This window comes from Gallus gallus, chromosome 3 (genome assembly GCF_016699485.2).
Source record: "Gallus gallus isolate bGalGal1 chromosome 3, bGalGal1.mat.broiler.GRCg7b, whole genome shotgun sequence".
Lineage (NCBI taxonomy): Eukaryota > Metazoa > Chordata > Aves > Galliformes > Phasianidae > Gallus > Gallus gallus.
Genome location: NC_052534.1, coordinates 109,539,945 through 109,556,644, shown reverse-complemented (window position 1 = coordinate 109,556,644; position 16,700 = coordinate 109,539,945). Strand labels below are relative to the sequence as shown.

At 46.3% G+C, this 16,700-nt stretch overlaps 1 protein-coding gene and 1 long non-coding RNA gene across 4 annotated transcripts in view; both read left to right on the top strand.

Moving 5' to 3' along the window:
* RCAN2 (regulator of calcineurin 2) overlaps nucleotides 1-16,700 on the top strand; it is a 77,447-nt gene that overhangs the window by 29,709 nt on the left and 31,038 nt on the right. Inside the window, exon 1 of one of the 3 annotated variants that reach the window (XM_004935924.5) lies at nucleotides 13,351-13,607. The exons of the other annotated variants lie outside the window; for them this stretch is intronic. Coding sequence (XP_004935981.1) covers nucleotides 13,521-13,607 — 87 coding nt within the window. The 5' untranslated portion in view covers nucleotides 13,351-13,520. Of the gene's footprint in view, nucleotides 1-13,350; nucleotides 13,608-16,700 lie in introns of those variants that run through there. 3 annotated transcript variants of the gene reach the window in all.
* Nucleotides 4,749-12,838, top strand: LOC121110219. Its single transcript, XR_005859090.2, has 2 exons — nucleotides 4,749-5,002; nucleotides 12,669-12,838. It is a non-coding gene; the product is annotated as an uncharacterized LOC121110219 (long non-coding RNA).

Here is a 16,700-nt window from a genome sequence, read left to right as displayed (position 1 = left end):
TGTCCTTGCCCTGATTCCAGGTGACAGACCTGGACAATCCATCACCTTTTATTTATGCTAAGCAAGCTTCAGCATGGAGAACCAATCTTTCCTTCTGCTTCTGCTGCTGGAAGGAGCGCAGTGGCCATGGCGATCTCCCGGCTCGGCTGACCACCAGCTGGGGTTTTGTGCCTCCCATGCTTTCTCTCATGCTATTTCATTATCAGCAGTTGCTGTTGGGCTTCTTCTTTATGAATCACTGAGGTCATGATTCTGGTGATGCAGAGTGGCACAGAATCATAGAATGATAGAATTGCTCAGGTTGGAAAAGACCTTAAAGATCATCCAGTCCAACCCCAACCCAGCCATCCTACCCTAACTCTAACAGCCCTCCGCTCAGTCATGGCCCTGAGCACCACATCCAAACGGTTGTTAAACACATGCAGGGATGGTGACTCAACCACCTCCCTGGGCAGCCCATCCCAGTGCTTAACAGCCCTTTCTATACAGAAGTATTTCCTGATATCCAACCTAAACCTCCCCTGGCACAACTTGAGGCCATTTCCCCTCGTCCTGTCACCTGTCAGCAGTGAGAAGAGACCAACCCCGCTCTGCTGCAGTCACCTTTCAGGTATTGGCAGAGAGCAATGAGGTCTCCCCTCAGCCTCCTTTTCCCAGACCAAACAGCCCCAGTTCCTTCAGTCTCTCCTCACAGGCCATATTCTCCCAGCCCTTCCCCAGCCTTGTTGCCCTTCTCTGGACCTGCTGCAGCACCTCTGTGTCCTTTCTGTACTGAGGTGCCCAACACTGAACACAGCACTCGAGGTGAGGCCTCACCAATGCTGAGTACGGGGCAGGATGACTTCCCTATAAGGAAACAGAATAAAATAGAAGAGAAGCTTGAGCACACTTCTTTCTCCAACCCTGGCTCTCTGACATATTCACACCGTTATTGTCTTTCAAGTTTATCACCATCTTCATTCTGCATTTCTTCTCTTGTGTTGAATTTTTTCAGCTCCTTGTCTTTTCTAGCAGCAATGCCAGTGTTGTCCTATTAGTTGTCCCATAGACATTTTAGAGCTTGTTTAATGGCAAGTGTATGTATGTTTGCTCTACCACCATAATAGCTCTCTAAACTTGGTATTGAGCTAGCTCAACTTATGAGATGGCATAATGCTTTGTCTCCTTACCTGGACACATGCTGCTGCTGAAGCCTGGGGTTGCACTGCCTTGTTGCAAATACTGGTTCTGTTACTCTCCCAGTGCTGCTGCAGTGCACCTGTAGTCCTGATCTTGATCTTTGGTGCTTTGGAGACTCCTCTAAGTTTAAGCCATCATCAGCTTTGTGAGTGCCTTTCTGCTGCGTGGGTTGTCATAGGTTGTGTGTGGGTTTCCATTAGCATTCCACATAAAATCCCTCCTGATAATCCAATTCAGTAGAACTGCTATTAATAGTCTCCCTCCAATCTGGTGCTTGCTCTGTTCATACTACCTGCAGTGCCTTCACTGCTGCTGGTGCTTTCTCATTCTCATAGAATCATTTCATAGGATGGCCTGGATTGCAAAGGCCCACAATGCTCATCTCGTTCCAACCCCCTGCTGTGTGCAGGGCTGCCACCCACCAGACCAGGCTGTCCAGAGCCACATCCAGCCTGGCCTTGAATGCCTCCAGGGATGGATGGTGCACCCACAGCCTCACCTCCAAGTTTGTTACAACTTGTAAATAATGCACTAAATCAATGAACACTCAAGTAATGAGATCTCAGACCTAATGTAAGAAACACGATGAGGCAGTTAGACAACGTTACAAATAACAGGAGGGGTCTATTCTTTTTAAATATTTTTTCTCCTTCTCCATCAGTTCCTGGCGGCTCACTGCCTGCAGCAAATCCTACACAGCCCCCAGTGATGAGGTTTGAGCCCCTGGAAAGAAAGGAGCTTTCTGTTGGCTCTCTGGTCTGTGCCATTTTGAAAACTGGACTCTGTTATAGATCCATTTCTGCCACCATCCCCCTAGGATTCTGACTCTGCCTGGAGCGTGAAGCTGGCTTCCAGCAGGGTGTCACCTACCTGTACAGTCAGTTCCTGTGGTGTGAAGCAGGTGTGGAGGTCTGGTGACAACTCAAGAAAGACTGAACAGAAAGTGTTTGTACTGTGTCCTGTCCCAGTGAGCCCTCTTCATATGGTTTTTTCAGTCAACTTGATATCTTCAAGATGTGACCATCCCCTACAGTTCCATTCTAAGTTTCCAGGTGGTTTCCCATCAAACAAATGAATCAGTTACAAAGAAAGCAGATGTGAAAAGAAAGTTTTGTTCAGCTGAACTCTCTTGTCACTTCAGAGGTATTGCTTGTCCAGATCTAAATTCGTTTTTAGTTTATATTCCTATCAATATGCCGACATTCTTATTAGTTATTATTACATATTATTAGTCTATGCTGGTTCCAGTGTGCAGCTGTCTGCAGGAGGACAAAATCTCTCAGTATCAGAGGATACTGATCTGATTTTTGCTGTTCAGAAAAGATATCTCCATTCCCATTTTCCAGCTACTGTTTCTTTGTTGCTTCAGTTCCTGCTCTAGAAGTAGCATCCAAATAGTGCTTAACCCATAATCCTGTCTCTGTTTTAAGAAGGCAAGGAACTGTAAAGAATTTTTTAAGCTTGCATGGATGTTTAACTTCCAGAAATGTATATAATGATAAATAAACCAGTGAAAATAATTACTCCTCTTCATCTCATTAAACTGAAGAATGTATTTAGTAAATGGAAACACAGCAGTTATGATAGCTAGGGAATGGTTCAGAGGCTTCAGAGGAAATGTCACAGGCTCAGGGCAGGGGGAGTGGATTAGTGAGGCATTATAAATACAGCATTTTTCCAGATCTTAAAATGACATTTATAAAAAATGAAATACTCTCCAACCCAGCACGGCCTTGAGGACTCTGTGGCATTCTTTTGCATTTGATACTTTTCTGCCTGCCGTCCTGAAAGGCTTCTATCTGCATTCTTTCAAAATGCCAAGAGGTATTTAGTAGGTTTAACATTATTTTACAGTTTTGTAATTAGTCTCACATATAACCAGAGCTTAATATAGATATATTTTTCCTGTCAGTCATTCATCTGCTCTTTCATATCTTTGCAGTCTCAACTTCCTGCTTTGCTCCAGAATGGCAGATCATGAAGCTTTGTGAATGAACATCTTTTCATAGAATCACAGAATCACAGAATGGTTGGGCTGGAAGGGACCTCAAGGATCATGAAGCTCCAACCCCCCCCCCCCCGACAGGCAGGGCCACCAACGTCCACATTTCATACCAGCCCAGGCTGCCCAGGGCCCCATCCAACCTGGCCTTGAACACCTCCAGGGATGGACGGGGCATCCACAGCCTCTCTGGGCAGCTGTTCAGCACCTCACCACTCCCATAGGAAAGAACTTCCCCCTGACATCCAACCTCAATCTGCCCTCCTTCAACTTCAAACCATTTCCCCTTGTCCTGCTATTATCTACCCTTGTAAAGAGTTGAGTCTTTTATTCCCTGCTAGGTGATGCTGCTGCTGGGATGGGATGGTGAGGGCTGTGCCTGTGCCCTGCCCCTTCCACGAGCACTGCCCTTCCTGGCTCACGGCCGGGCTGCTGGGGTTGGCTCTGAGTGCTTTGTGAGATGCTCTTTGTATGTCCTATGTGTGGATCTTTGTACTATGCCCATCACTCTTCAAGACATCAAACCCACACATTTCAGTAGCCATCCATAAGGAGGTTCTGCTATGGGGCTGCCTCTGCATTGTGGCAGACTGTGTCTTAGTATAGGAACTGTGTTCTTAAACCCTTACTGTGCATGGTCTGACACACACCCCTTCAAAAACGTGGCTGCATTCTTTGGTGTATATAAAATATTTTGTAAACAGCCACCAGACATTACAATAATATTTTAAGATATGGAACTGGGAATATACAGCTCTTTCACTTGCACACATCTTCCAAAAGATAAGGAATTATTTTTTGTTTAAGTATTAATTCATTTGTCTTCAAGAAATGTCTCTTGGGTCCTGACTCTTTAGTTACATCCTTATGTCATAGAAATGTAAAGACGTTTGAGATACACTCAGTGATGTAGAGGGGGAATAAATCCCCATTAGCTGCTCCGTATATCCTGCCATGGGAAGTGGTTGCTGTCGTTTGATATCAGCCAGCATAAAACGGAGTGATCTGTAGCTACACAGTGAACTTCAGCTCCCTGTGTGAAGGAAAGCTGTGAATTCCCCATCCAGCTCTATAAACAAGTCAGCGGTGGACTAATTTGTATGACTAGAATGGAGTGCTGTCTTAAATTCTTAGTAACAGATTACAACAAACAAAGATAAGTTAAATTGTTATTACATTTTTACAGAGAATTTGAAGAGCTATGAAGAAATAGTAGGAAGTTTTTCCCCCAGAGGGTGGTGACGCACTGAACAGGTTGCCCAAGGAGGCTGTGGATGCCCCATCCCTGCAGGCATTCAAGGCCAGGCTGGATGTGGCTCTGGGCAGCCTGGGCTGCTGGGTGGCGACCCTGCACATAGCAGGGGGTTGGAACTGGATGAGCACTGCGGTCCTTTTCAACCCAGGCCTTTCTATGATTCTGTGATTCTCTGAATTATAAAAACTGCTGAATTATATACTGCTGGATATGAGGTGAGCTGAGCTGTGATGAGGTTGTGAGCACAACTCAGAACAGAAGAGAACCGTGTCACAAGTGTTGGTGTTCCAAAGGGTCTGTGATGGAATATCCGGAGCTGGGAGGGACCATTGGGGCACATCCACTCCCACTGTGGTCTCCACACCCAGCAGCCCAAGTTTGCCACTGTGAGAGCTCCGAATGTTCTCCTTTTTTTCTCCCTCCTGAAGGCCCTCAGAACTAGAATGAGTTGGAAGTTCTGTGTGGAAACTTTTTTCTCCTGGAGAACATCTTCTTTAGTGAAATGGAATACATTAGAATTCATTGCAGCTCTGTGCTTCAGGAGCAAGCTGGTTGTTTAGCTGTAGGTAAGGCACTTTGAAGTAAGATCAATTCTCTGTCACTCACTTGTATTTCCTAATGTACTTGCTATTTAATTTCTGTCAACTTAGTATTGAAAGCACATCGTGATTCCTTTAATTGTTTTCTCCAAAGGAAACCAAAGTGTACAATGACCAAGTGATTTAGAGCTGTGTTAAATACGCATCTTCTGAAACCACTAGATTTTTATATAGAAAAGTACTGAAATACTGAGTAAAAAGTGCACACCAGAGGGATGGGGACTGGTTTTGGTCCTTCTCTGGGCTGGGGCAGTGGAAAGCTCTGTCTCAAATTTCAGCTGGTGAAATATCCGTTCTTTTAGGGAGAGGAAAAAGGGGAAACTGATTCTGATTTCCTATACCCATAACGTAGGGGCTCGATGATTTGCAGTGTGGTTTCTGTCTCTTCTGTTTGTGAGATCATGAGAATGAGATCAGCCTTGTGGGGACAGACTCAAATGAAATCATTTCGTGTTCAAACTACGTTTTCTATTGCAATTAGGAGTTCTTTCCCTCCAGCCACCACCTGTATGCTGCCCCAGGGACACTGCAGAAACATTATACCTCGGTATGGGTCCCGTATCATCTAATCTCCAGCTGTCACGTGAATGCAAATCAAAAATAATAGCAAGGAAAATTAATAAGGCAGTGTATTCTGTCTTAAATGAAGAAAGGAACAAATATCGTTGCACAGTAAGTGCTGAGTATTCACACTGTGGGGTTTTTGGGCTGCAGTTGGATGAGGGGATTTTACACAAGAGACTATCTGATTTAAGAAAGTGCTGCAGCAACATGAATACCCACTTCCAATGCATCCAATGATATGAAGAGAAAATAGCAATTACTTCAGAAATCCATTATTCATTGCTTCATTACTCGGTGTCTGGCTGCACGTTGTGTGACAGTTTATTTTTTTCCCTTTGAACTGCACTGCTGCTCCTGGCTTGGCAGCAGGCGCTGCTTTCTCTCAGCACAGCCATTAAATCTCTCACCTGCGTGTCCTGTGCAGTGCTGCTGCTGGGAGATAAGGTTGGTGTCTCGCAGCTGCGAGCATTGGTATTCCAGGCTCCTCTTTCAAGGGCATTTTGCTGTGATGAAGCATCTCAAATGACAAGGAAAACATACAGCCATGTTAAATACCCTTGCTTGTTGGAGACAAGCGAGGGTAAATGGAAGGGATTTTAAAATGCATTTTGAAACCTTTAACAGAGCTTATGGGAAACAGTAAATCACATTTTTAGGCAGGAGCATTATAGGCCTATTCCAAACAGCATCATCCATTAAATGTCTACTAATGGAGAGTACCTGTCCTTCCCAGCGTTCGCTTAAAGTCCAAATAAAACACAAGGAGTCTGCGCTCTTCTGAAGATGTGTTCCTGCACCTCCTGTTCAAGGTCACATAGACTGTGCAGTCAGGAGCTGAATCCATCTCTTCCAGAGCCTCTCCTGTGCCTCTCCGTGAGCACTGCAACCACCGCCCTGCATGGATCGGGCGCAGGGAGAGACTTGTCTTCTGTCTGCTGAACATGCCACATGCACTCAGTTCCTTCCCCTGCCCTTAGATTTGCAAGCAATGAACTACGAATGGTCCTGTGACATCAAAAGTAGTAGTGCAGTTCTGAGGCAGCTAAAACTTGTGTGATCCTAGATGAGACAACAAAATCATCTTGGCTAAGTGACAGTCATTTAAGTCACTGAAGCATTTGACGTTATTAGATGTGGCACGTGAAGTTACTCAGTATTTACTAAAGGAGAGGAAGTATTCCCTAATGTCTGATTTATTTTCTGACTCTTGGATTCTGAGACCTGTAAGTGTGAGGGATGGGAAGTTATTACCTACAGAACATCAAACTGTTACTTACAGAGAAGTTTCCCCTCCAAGGAATCAAGGGTGGCCTAAACATGGCTCATCTGCCAGATGCTCTAAACTCTACCATTTATATACTTACAAAGAAGCATATTGATTTGGGGTCATTCTAAGTTTAGTTAACCTTCCACGTTTTTCTGGCCCAAATTCCGTATCTTTAAAAGCCTTCAAACAATAGAAGTGATTATATGCTATGAGGTGATTCAAAGCCCTCCCCCTTTGCTCCCCCCGTAATTATTGTTAATTCAGAATTTTTAGGAGCTTTAGCTTGGGGATCAAACTTGTCTTGGAAAGATCACTGGCAATGTAGCTGTTAGGTTGCATCTCAAAGTGTGCTTGGTTTCTTTGCCACAGGATGGATATAGAGTTGGTGAAACACATTCAGAGAAGAGCAGTGAGGTTGGTGAAGGGGCTGGAAAATGACGTGTGTGAGGGAGCTGGGGTTGCCTAGGCTGGAAAAGAAGAGGTCAAAGAGAGACCTCATTGCTCCACAACTGCATGAAGGGAGGTGGCAGTGAGGATTTGGCAGTTTGGTTTTCTCACGTGACAAGTAATAGGATCAGAGGAAAAGGCCTCAAGCTGTACCAGGGGTGCTTTAGATTGGGTATCGGGAAGAGTTTATTCATGGAGTGGGTTTTGTGCTGAAACAGGCTGTCCAGGGAGGGAGTGGAGTCCCCATCCCTGGTGGTATGTAGGAGATGTGTGAACGTGGCACTAAGGGATGTGGCTTAGTGGGGGACTTGGTAGTGCTAGTTGGACTTAACCATCTTGGAGGTCTTTTCCAACCTAAATGATTCTCTTTATTCAAACTTTCAATTCACCTAGAGTCTTTCAGATATTCAAAGATGCTCTATTTCCTATCTTTTTGTTGTTGTATTCCTCTAACAACTTTATTTCATCTGGAAATTGGTGAAGTCACAGAATCACAGAACAGCCCGGGTTGGAAGGGACCTCAAGGATGATGAAGCTCCAACCCCCCCCCCCACGGGCAGGGCCACCAACCTCCACATTTCATACCAGCCCAGGCTGCCCAGGGCCCCATCCAACCTGGCCTTGAACACCTCCAGGGATGGACGGGCATCCACAGCCTCTCTGGGCAGCTGTTCAGCACCTCACCACTCTCACAGTTAAGAACTTCCCCCTGACATCCAACCTCAGTCTTCCTGGTAGTTTTGGTAACTACTGGCATCCTAGGACAGAAGCCCTATGCAGGTAGCTACTTCAGCCTTAATACTTTGTTGTTGCAGCTATTGACTCTACTTCTGGAAAAATTCATTAATAGCTGTTAATGCAATGTTGGGGGTTTTAATCTGTTAAAACAGATATACATCAAATGTTGAAATCCCCTTAACAAGAGGCATAACTGGTAACATGTGGTGGCAATTATGTTTAGAAGTTAAGAATGGGGATGTTATTTCCAGTTAACAATGAATTAATGTGGTAGGGCTGTCCTAACATTGGGTAATGTCATATCCCACTGGCTTTCATGGCTTCCTTGGCCCCAGTGCCCTGAAGTCCCAGCCTGTCACCCACATCTACACACACAGCTTAAGCTGTAGCACAGTTGGAGGTGCTGAGATCCTGGATCTTGGCCTGGGTTCCATGTTCCGATGTGTTCCTACTGTATTCCTCTGGCTGGGTTTATCTGCTGCTTCCATCCTTTTGGAGGGTAATCTACTTTAGCACAAGCCAATGCTCAGTGCAAAGAGGGTAAAAAAAAAAGAAGAAAAATGCACTTTCTTGTTGTCTTCTGGAGTTTAACGTGGCCCCATTCCATCTCCAGCGCTCTGCTTTTGGCTTTGTGCAAGACCTCCTCGGAGGTGCTCACTTTGCTCCTGGGATTTTGTGTGTGCTGGGATTGATCTTCAGCTGCAGGCAGCACCTGGAGTCGTTTGGATCTGGGTTGGTGAGGGGGTTCTTTGTTTCTTGGACTTTTTTTTTTCCCCAGAATAGTTGATTTAATGTCGTTGAAGGCTTTCTGTTGTGTTTCTTCTTTGTTTTGTTTTTGTATTTATCTTTTATTTTTCTGTTGAATAAACAGAAACCTTTCACAAACAGAATCCTATCCTATGGACACACACAGAGCTTTGTTTAAATACCTCTGACTCTTGTGGCAGGCTGAACGAGGCAGAGCTGCACATTGTTGAAAACATTTGAGTCAGACATAATGTGAGTCTATTTTTGCATCCCATTCAGGCACCGATGGGTCATGGTTGTAGGGCTCCATGTTATAGTGCTGGATTTGTGCAGCACTGTCAACAGCACGGTTGGCACCTGTGAGCAGAGCTGCAACAGAAACAATCCTGCTGTTTGTAATGGTAATGAGCACAGCCAGGCTGGCTTCTGAATTTGGGCAGTATTTTTGTTGCAGTGTGGCTGCTGTTACAGTGAGGTCCGCATTCGGTGAACTTTCCCTAAGGCTGAATCAGCAACGGTTTGCTTGCAAAAGGGGGTCAAGGTGTTGTGCAAGTTGTGTTAATGACTTGGCAGCTGAGCTGAAGAGTCTGAAATTGGGGCACTGTTTGTATGTATCAGGCAAGGGTGTGGTTAAAACTGTGGTAACACCAGAGAGAAATCAAAGCCACGCACAGAGCAGTAAAGGTTGCAGGGCAGGGCTGCGTGGTCCCACACTGCACGAACCGCAGGTGAGAGGCTGACCCTGGCTACAACAGCGTGACTCATTGCCTTCCAGCTCTGGGAGCTGCTGCCTTTCTGAAGGGACTGCTGACTGAGGTGTGGGACTCTATCATCAGGTGTTGATCATCGGAGAGCCTGGGGATGTTACTGCATTGTGCTGGTTCTTGTGATGGAAAATAACAACTGCAGTTACCTTTAATCAGCATCGTTCTCAGTCCCAGAACCTGTTTGGTGGCTGTGCGTGTCACTGTAAAAGCTTTGTATTTCTGTGTAGATGTGCAAGTAGATCTGCTCAGTTGCTCCTAAATCCACTCTGCAATACTCCCCTGGGATATCTGCACACACAGTGCCCCTTTAATTCCACACACAACCGTCATTATTGTCAAAACGTGAAACAAATGACAAAGCTTCTGAAAGCCTTTTCACAACACTCTCCTTGCTGGCCATTCTCAGGAGCAGTGGTTGTCACCCTAAGCCCAGCGTAAGGCTGGTAGGGGACAGCTTTAGAGTTGTGTACTTTGAGATGGCATTCCAGTTTGAGTCAGTGCTCCCTGAAGCGCCCTTCAATCCCTGCACCGTGGCTCTTTGGTGAAGGTTGATGGGATGGACGTGATCCCCAAACCCTCCAGCTTAGCACCTGCCAACAAGAGAGGGTCTTTCCTGTACCAGTGCTGGGACAAAAGCTGTGGGCAGGAGCACTCCCTGTGCAGGAGAACCCCCTTTCACAGAAGGTTGTGCAGGTGTGCTGAGGTGCACTGTGTCTGTATCAGTGACTGCTTATTAAATATCAGACTTTGCTTTATGCATGAAATAGGGCTTTATTGTTTCCTGGGAGTTTGCTGAACGGAATGTAGCAACATTTATTAACATTAGATGAGATTATAAGGAGTTTGCCTGCCCAAAAATCTCAGGTAGGGATTTTATCTTGATTTAAAATCAGAAACGCGTAGTGCTGTAGAACACAATGTGTTTTGGGAGATGGAAGTTGAAGTCCTGAAGTGCTCTGCAGAGTTCTTGTGCCTCGTAATCTCTGGTTTTGAGATGGGAACCAACTGGGGAGCTTCTGTAAAGAGCTCGCTGAAGTACCCCAGTGAGCTACAGCGGCTTGTAAGGGAAAATCTAGGTTATGCTTAGGGATAGGTGAGAAGAGACAAAAAATGAAAGTAATTGCCATCTCAGCAAGGTTTCTTTACTAGGATAGAGAGGAAAAATAGCAATAATTTTGTTTTGAAGAGGGATGAATAGTAGAAGTGCAGGAGTAATCACGCGGAGGAATAGAACAGTTTGCACACCGTGTACCAGCTTTCATAAGGTGAAGGAGATGCACTGCTGAAATGGGTAGATGGCAGATGGAGAAGTGGGGAAGAAAAGGACAACGTGAGGAAGCTGTGCTGCATCGCTGTGTGCTGTGAGCTGGGCTCTGTCACTGCTGGGAGAGCACACCGGGCCAGGTGTCACCGTCACCTGCACTGCTGAGGATGCTCTCCCAGTGCTTGGCAATCAGCACGGTGTGATTCCTGGTATCTTTTCCTTTTTCATAGAGTCATAGAATCACAGAACGGCCTGGGTTGCAAAGGCTCACAATGCTCATCCAGTTCCAACCCCCTGCTATGTGCAGGGTCGCCAACCAGCAGCCCAGGCTGCCCAGAGCCACATCCAGCCTAGCCTTGAATGCCTGCAGGGATGGGGCATCCACAGCCTCCTTGGGCAACCTGTTCAGTGCGTCACCACCCTCTGGGGGAAAAACTTCCTCCTCATATCCAACCTAAACCTCCCCTGTCTCAGTTTAAAACCATTCCCCCTTGTCCTATCTCGTTTTTGGAGATTGTTACCTTTTTTCCTCCTTTTGGGCCGTGCTGCTGGATGTCTCACTAGGCTCACATACACATGACTCATCGCTGCTCTCAGCACTTCCTTCCAGCTCTTGGAAAACCACTTAGTAACTTTTCACTTTCCTGATGACGTGGTTTTTCCATTGCAGCCTACTTAGAACTTCGCTCCGGCGTCTGTACGCTGTTTTCTGAGATTCCACATATATATGATATTCAAATGCATGAATAAAAGTTCTTCTAAACACGCACAAAAATGGTAACTTCACATTCTTCCCTAAAAATATTTCACTGTGGTTTGTGCAAAAACCCGAAGCGATGCAGTGTGTGGTGGACGAACGGCCGGTTGCCATGATGGGCTGTGTCCATTGCTCTGCTGCCTTGCTCCGTCCTTGCCATTGCTGTCCAGCTGTATGTTCCTGGGTCAGAAAACCTTTAATGCTGGGATATCTTTCTATTCTGGTCTTGGATCTTCCTTTGTGATTGCTGCTGGTTGGGTTACTATAAATGCAGGTTAGAAAAAAATGGGCAAAGAATTGAACAGATCTTGGAACAGAAAGTTCTGCTATTAGGTATCAGCTTTGCTGTATCAGCATCTAAATTTACTGCCAGCTCATGGGGTGAGAAGCTGATGTCTCTGCAGAGCTTCTTTCATTAGGTAACGTGCAGTTCCCTGTGCTTCCCAACCTTCTGGCGCCGGCTGGATGGGGAGCTGGGCAGTGTGAGCTGAGCTGAGCTTCTGCTCCTATGTCTGTGCCATCATTTGGGTGCAGGTATCTTTGTTCTGTATCTCATCAAGCACATGGCAGGCTGCAGCCCCATCTGACTGCGCTTCTGCAAAGACGTTGGAGCTAGCTCTGCACAACAGAGTTTAAATATCCATAGCAAACCTTGTGCATCCTCCCAGAGCGTGGTACAAGCTCCAGCATCTGTCAGTGAGGCTCAGTAAGTGCATGGTGTCTCACACGGAGTTACATGCTGTTAGGTTTGTGTCAGTGAGTGAGATGAGCACGTGTGTGTTTGCTGTCTGCAGTCGCACAGGCCTGCACTAGTTAAGTATTCTAATTCTGACTTGGCCATCAGTGTCATCTGTGGGGCTGCAGTATCTGTAAGTAACTTAGGGATTGTGGGAATGAGAAGTAAGAGGAGAAATAATGTTGCAGCTTTGGGATAAAGGTCGATTTCAACATATTTACAAACTCAGGACTTCTGTTTCACCGTCCATCTCTTGCTGCTGCAGACAGCCCACCTGCCAAGGCACCAGCAGTCCTAACGAACCAATGGATCTAAAACCACTTCTGCCCGGTGTGTTTCCTTCCAGCTCCGTACTGCTGAAGGAGCATCTCTAAGGGCAGAGGGTACAGCGGTTGCTTCGTGTGACGTCCTGATTTCAAGGGAGATTTCTGTGCTCTGTCCTTTGAAGGGGCATTGAGTTCCGAACCGCAGCCAGCCGTGCCTCCGATCTTCCTGAGGATGAGTCACAGAGCGAGGTGTGTGTGTAAGTGATGGGATCCATGTGCGGGATGCTGATTGCTCCTGATGACAGCACCGAGCGCTCACTGATCTCATGTGCGGGGTTGCGCAGCTTGCCTGATGACAAAGACAACAGCCAGTAAAGCAGAACGCTGGCTTCCTTGTTGCTTGTCTTTCATTAGCGCTCCACTATAGATTTGAAGGTATAATGAAGTAATGAATGGCACCGTAAGGCCGGGAGCTTGAAATGCTGGGTTAATGCACGCTCGGAGCCGAGCTCTCAGTGTCAGCCGATCCTTTTTTTGCCAACATAAGCACTCAGCTGAAACAACAGCTATGACTCAGTTGCCAGCGAACGCCGCTTGAATTGATTTAGTCCCAGTTCAGATTTAGCACATAATCATGTTCAATTTGATCCGCTGTGCTGCCGAGAGATAAAAGGGCTGAAAAAATAGACGTAGCTTATGTCAGTGGTGGCGGTGATGTCATTGCCGTGAGAGATGGGCTGTGCGCGTTACTATGCTGTGCTCACTGCTGGCTGTGAGGAGGCGCGGAGCGAGCCGCGCTGTGCCCAGAGCTGCTGGCCGGAGCCAGCCCACAACCTGGGGCTGTTCGATAGCAAGAGAGCATCGCAGCTGCCCGCTGTCTTCCCACCGCTCGATCCCCTGAGGCTGCTGAACTCTGTGTGCACGAGGGGGGGATGCCAGCCCGGAGCATGGACTGTGATGTCTCGACTCTGGTTGCCTGTGGGGTTGATGTGGAGATCTTTGCCAACCAAGAGGTTAAGGTACGCACCTCCGATTCTTTTGTTACAGATGGTTCCTAAAAAGCCTGGAGGGGGGCGATAGGAGTTTGTGTGTAGCAGTTGAGGGTAGGGAGGCAGGTGAGATTCTGCTGCAGTAGTAGGAGGCACGCAGTTAAAGTCTGTTAATTAGCAGAGAGATGCGGGAGAGGAATGTGCTGCTTTGTACGGTGCTTTGCTAAGCTGAAAGAGCCTGCTGTTTGCTCTGTAACAATATCAGAGCCAGGTTATGTAACTGACATCTGTGTGTGTGCATGCCTCATCTTCCTAACGAATCGTTCACGCTTAATTTTGTACAGCTATTTTTAGCCCGGTGTCACTTTTTAGATCGGCCGCGCTGCAAATGCTATTGATCAGTATCGACCACCCTGGGGTGGCTTTCCTCCGCTGAGCAGCAGCCGCTCGCTGCCTTCAGACCAAACCAAGTGTGCAAGAGCAGCATCTTTGCGAAGGGTTAAAAGTTAGTGGCGAGTGATGCATCTGCAGCATCGCAGGACACAGAAAGTTGTGCATCTCCCTGTCGTGTGAGCACCTCAAACCCAGGGCTCAATTCTAAAGCTTCATACGCCGGGCTCATAGCCTCTTAATTAGACATCTGCTGTAGAAAAATCATTGTATGTAATTGCTTACTGTTGAAATCAATTACCTTTCTCATTCATTATATTACCGCAGGAAAATCACTGCAAATTAAGTTTGAAAGAGGAATTTTAAGTATGCTTTTCACAGATCATCTGAAAGAGCTCATAGGCACCATACAGTGATATTCAGCACTTCATTTAAAGGGCACACACAGACGGCATTTAATTTCTAATCTGATCGCTGTGTTCCTTGTATAAAAATAAGGAGGTGGGGGGAAAAGGCTGTACAAATTGGAGGTCAAATTGGGAACCCCTCTTCTGTTTAACTCAGTCATACGTTGAAGTCAATGGAAATACCTGGAAAAAACGTTTTCATTTGGAGAGGTTGTGATTTTTATTCCTGTTGGTTTGTTAGATACCACACATACTTCTACAAATGCTTTTAGGTTCCAGTGTGAGATTCCTGTTAATTTAAAAGGCAATTTGCAATTTAATATTGGGTTCAGAGGTGAAACTGATAGAGAGTAATTGTGAGGAGTGGCTGAGGTGGACGGGACACATTTCCTGGGCTGTTCTGAGCACTAAAACGTGTGTTCTCTTACTGCCCTTCTTACATTAGAGACTGAAATGGAGAAATTCAGAAATGCACCTGCACTGGCAGAGACTCATAGCTGGAGTGGCTGTCTTTTAGTGCCATGACTGACATCAGGCTACGCAAGAAATTAAAGGTGTAGGGATCTTCTTGTATCCTCTGAATAAGGAATAATAGCAGTGAGGAAGTGCCAATCTAGATTCCTTTAAATCAGCAGAAAGCTTTCCATTGTCTTTGATGAGACTTAAAGTAGCCTGATTGAAACTGCAGCATCTGGAAAGCATGGCTTGAAGTGCATGGGATAACAGTGAACTGAAGGGTTACAGGGATGTTATGGGAATCGAAATCCCTTTCGTGTGCCATTTTACTTGGACTTTCTGTGCTTTGTTTGCTTTGCTTAAAACTGTCTTAATTTTGATGTCTGAGTTCAAAGTGAGTGCAAAGACTCTGGGCATATTTACGTTGGAGACTGCACTGCAGACTGCAGTGCAGCTTAGAAACAGTAAGTTGACTTCGAAGTCATCTGGCTGAGATGCTGGGAGCAGCCTGTCCTGTGTGGCCCACGGCTCCATGCAGACCAGGTTTCACCTACCAGCCAGCAAACTGGTGTCACAGGCAGCCAGCAGTGCTGCAGCCAGGGCTCAGCATCGGGGCTGCAGTGTGGGCATCCTCCTTGCAGCTTGAGCACTGCTGATGTTTTAAAGGTGGAGAGAGCTACTACAAGAAGTTCAGCATAAAAGACACTGGTGTTTTTATTTGCAAAAAGGGCTCTGTTCCATTTTCTATGTTGACAACGATCACACCGTGTTTATGTTGACTTTGATAAGGGAGTCATCAAGATTTAAGGTTGGAAAGGAAGAATTGTAGAAAAGTTAAGGTTGGAAAAGACCTCGAAGATCTCCAACTGTTGACCCATCTCCACCATGCCCACTAAGCCATGACCCTAAGAAGGCTGTTTCTGAGAAGACATGGGTGTGGAAGTTGCAGGAAAAGAGCAGAAGCAGGCATGGGAGTCCCTGCATTCAACTGAAAGACCCAAGCACTAAAAACTGAAGTTAAGAATCACAGAATCATAGAATGGCCTGGGCTGGAAAGGACCACAGTGCTCATCTGATTCCAACCCCCTGCTATGTGCAGGGTCACCAACCACCAGACCAGGCTGCCCAGAGCCACATCCGGCTTGGATGTGCTGCTGTTGTGGCCAGGAGCTGCTCCAGGCCAGCAGTAGAAGTGCTTAGCTTGTGTTTGTGCCATGGAGCAGGTGGTGATGGAGCTGGGGCTGCTGCTTTCCAGAGCAGTGGCCCAGAAGTACAGGACTGCACTGCAGGGTTCGGAATGGAGCAAGCTGCTCAGCTTCTTGCTGCTCTTCCACCCATGGAAATGACCTTAATTCTGCAGGCTCAGTGCCTTTAGCATCTGGCAGCCAGACTCAGAAATGCTCTTTTTCCATTTGGTCTCTGAAATGGGAGAATAATTACTTAATACAGAAGGCAAAGCTTTTTAGTTTCAGCATATCTAGTGGCTCATCCTTTCTGCAAACATAGGCATGTATGGGTGCCCTGAAACTGGCAGCTGGCCACTGTGCTTACACCCATGGTTTGCCATCCACGAAGCCATGCAGCAGGCTGTTTGGATTCCATCCGCTGTTGCTTTGGGTTGCCTTTTCTAGCCCAATAATCAGGTCATGCTGATCAAGGTGCTGCTATCCGTATCACGCCTGTCTGTCAGGAATTAGCAAACTTGAAGACAGCCATAGAAATCACAGAGTGCAGTTCTGCTTTGTAGTTCACCTGGATAACTCAGATTCTTCTTTCAGCACCTCTAGATGATGATTTCATATCAAGTTTGTTACATAAGTAATTAGTTAATTAATGTCTTATTTCTAGCAGAGAAATTCTAGACAGTACT